At 62.5% G+C, this 1,998-nt stretch overlaps 1 protein-coding gene across 1 annotated transcript in view; it reads right to left on the reverse strand.

The window, feature by feature from the left end:
* The window catches only part of LANCL3 (LanC like 3), a 98,286-nt gene extending 96,589 nt beyond the window's left edge, over positions 1 to 1,697 (reverse strand). Inside the window, exon 1 of the mRNA XM_040633062.1 lies at positions 501 to 1,697. Coding sequence (XP_040488996.1) covers positions 501 to 1,073 — 573 coding nt within the window. The 5' untranslated portion in view covers positions 1,074 to 1,697. The remainder of the gene's footprint in view (positions 1 to 500) is intronic.
* Positions 1,698 to 1,998: the final 301 nt, after the last annotated feature.

Below are 1,998 nucleotides of genomic sequence, written 5' to 3' on the forward strand. Positions count from 1 at the left end.
GGGGGGGGGGGGGGGGGGGGGCGGCAGTCGCCAAAGCCATTTATCTCCATGTTAGCGGTGGAAACAATGACAGCCTAACCAGCCCCCAAAACTTCCAGTACTTTGTTTGCTAGCACTCTTAACATTCGAGGGTGCTTCAGCTTTTTGACAAGAGGGTCAAAGGAAGGGAAATCCCTTTCATTTTCGGAGAGTTTTTCCCCCCCTCACTTGAAAGGTCCTCCAGGAAGCTGTTGGGCAAAGAGGCATCTGGAGAGATGCACGTTCGGCGTAAAACAAGAACAAAGCGCAAAGACACGGAATCCCAACAAATGAGCGACTGAAAAAGAGAAGAGGGAAGACGGACAAAAACAGGAGAGAAACCTCTGGAGACTGAGGAAACCACAACGCCAAGCAGAGTAACAAAGAGAAGAAGAGCCGGGGGCGCTGCTCCCGCAGGCGGGAGTCCGGGGACGGGCCGGGCAGGCGGCGAGCGCCCCCCCGCGGCCGGGGCTGCCTCTTACCTCCTGGGCGAGTTTCTGCTTGAGCACGAGCGCAGCGCACAGGTAGCCCGCGCGGCCCACGAACAGCTCGTCGGAGCCGCACTCCAGGAAGGAGACCGGCGCGCAGACGGCGCACAGAGCCCGGAACTTGCCGAGCGGCTGCACGTAGTCGGACCGGCCCAGGGCGTGGTACACGAGCGTGGCCACGGCGTACACGCCCGCTCCCCCGAGCAGGAAGGCAGCGCGGGTGTCGGCGTCCGGCTCGCCCCACTCCTCAGCGCGGGCGCACGCGTCTATGAGGCGTTTGGCAGAGCGCAGGTAGCGCTCCCGGGACCCGGCAAAGAGCGGGCTCTGCGAGACGTGGTAGAGCATGTAGGCCACCCCGGCCACGCCGCCGTACAGCCCGCCCTGGCAGCTGCTAGCCGCGGCCGCCGCCCCCCGGGCCTCAGCGCCACCCCCGAGCGGGGGCAGCTCCTGAAGGATGCGCTCGATGGTGGCGGTGACCAAGGGCGCCACCGCCTCCTCGCACTGGCCCGCCAGCAGACTGCCTTGGTAGTCATCAAAGCGGTTGGCGAAGCAGCGCTTGGTGTCCATGCTGCTGCCCGTGCCCCCCAATGCCGGGCCGGGGTCCGCTTGAGGGCGCGCCCTGAAGACCCGCGCACCACCTCTCGCTCTCGGAGGCACTCGGCTGGCGGTTGATGCGGCGGGGATGGAGCTGGGAGGCTGAGACGGTAGGTGACAAGAGGAGGCGGGCGCGAGGAAGAAGCACGGAGCGGATTGCCAAGTGGGGCACCGGGCTGCCGCGAAGCTCCCGAGTGGCCCAGGCGGGCGCGGGGGATGCGCGTCGTACACCCCCCTCCGAGAGGCTGCGCCCTCGCCGAACCCGCCCCCTCCTGCGCCGCCGCAGCTCCACCGCCTCTCCAAGGGGCCGAGGTGATCTCTGGCAGGACCCACGCGGGGCCCGCGCCACTCCTCCCGCTCCGCCCCCGGCTCCTCCTTTCCCGGCGGAAGGCCGGGGACGTGCGGGACACCGATCCGGAAAGCGGAGGCTGGGCACACACACACACACCTGGCACTGAAGGTGAAGACTTCGAGTCCCTAGTACGCTTAAAGTGTGGTCCTCGAGTCAGCAGATCAGCATCACCTGGGAGCGTGTTAACGCAGCAGCTCAGACTTCGCCCCAAACCTATCGAATCAAAACCAGCATATTTAGCAAGATCCCCAGGTGATTCACATGCACATTAAAGGTTGAGAAGCCACTGAACAAGGGGGAAAAAACTAGGAAAAAACGGAGAGCCCTCCTGAAACTTGTTTTCTCATCTTGGTCAGTTTGGAATTCTCAATCTGAATTTCAATCCCAAAGGCTGAGGGCTTTGAGTACATCACATTTCAAGCATGGAATTGGTGGAAAGCCCCGCAGGGAAACTTTCTTGGCCTTGGTTGTCGTGTTGCTTTTCTTGGAGTATGCAGAAGTAAAAATTGAAAGAACCACACCAGGTTAAGGTAAGAGGGTAGAGGT

This window comes from Ursus maritimus, assembly GCF_017311325.1.
Source record: "Ursus maritimus isolate PB19 chromosome X unlocalized genomic scaffold, ASM1731132v1 scaffold_X1, whole genome shotgun sequence".
Taxonomy (NCBI): Eukaryota; Metazoa; Chordata; class Mammalia; order Carnivora; family Ursidae; genus Ursus; species Ursus maritimus.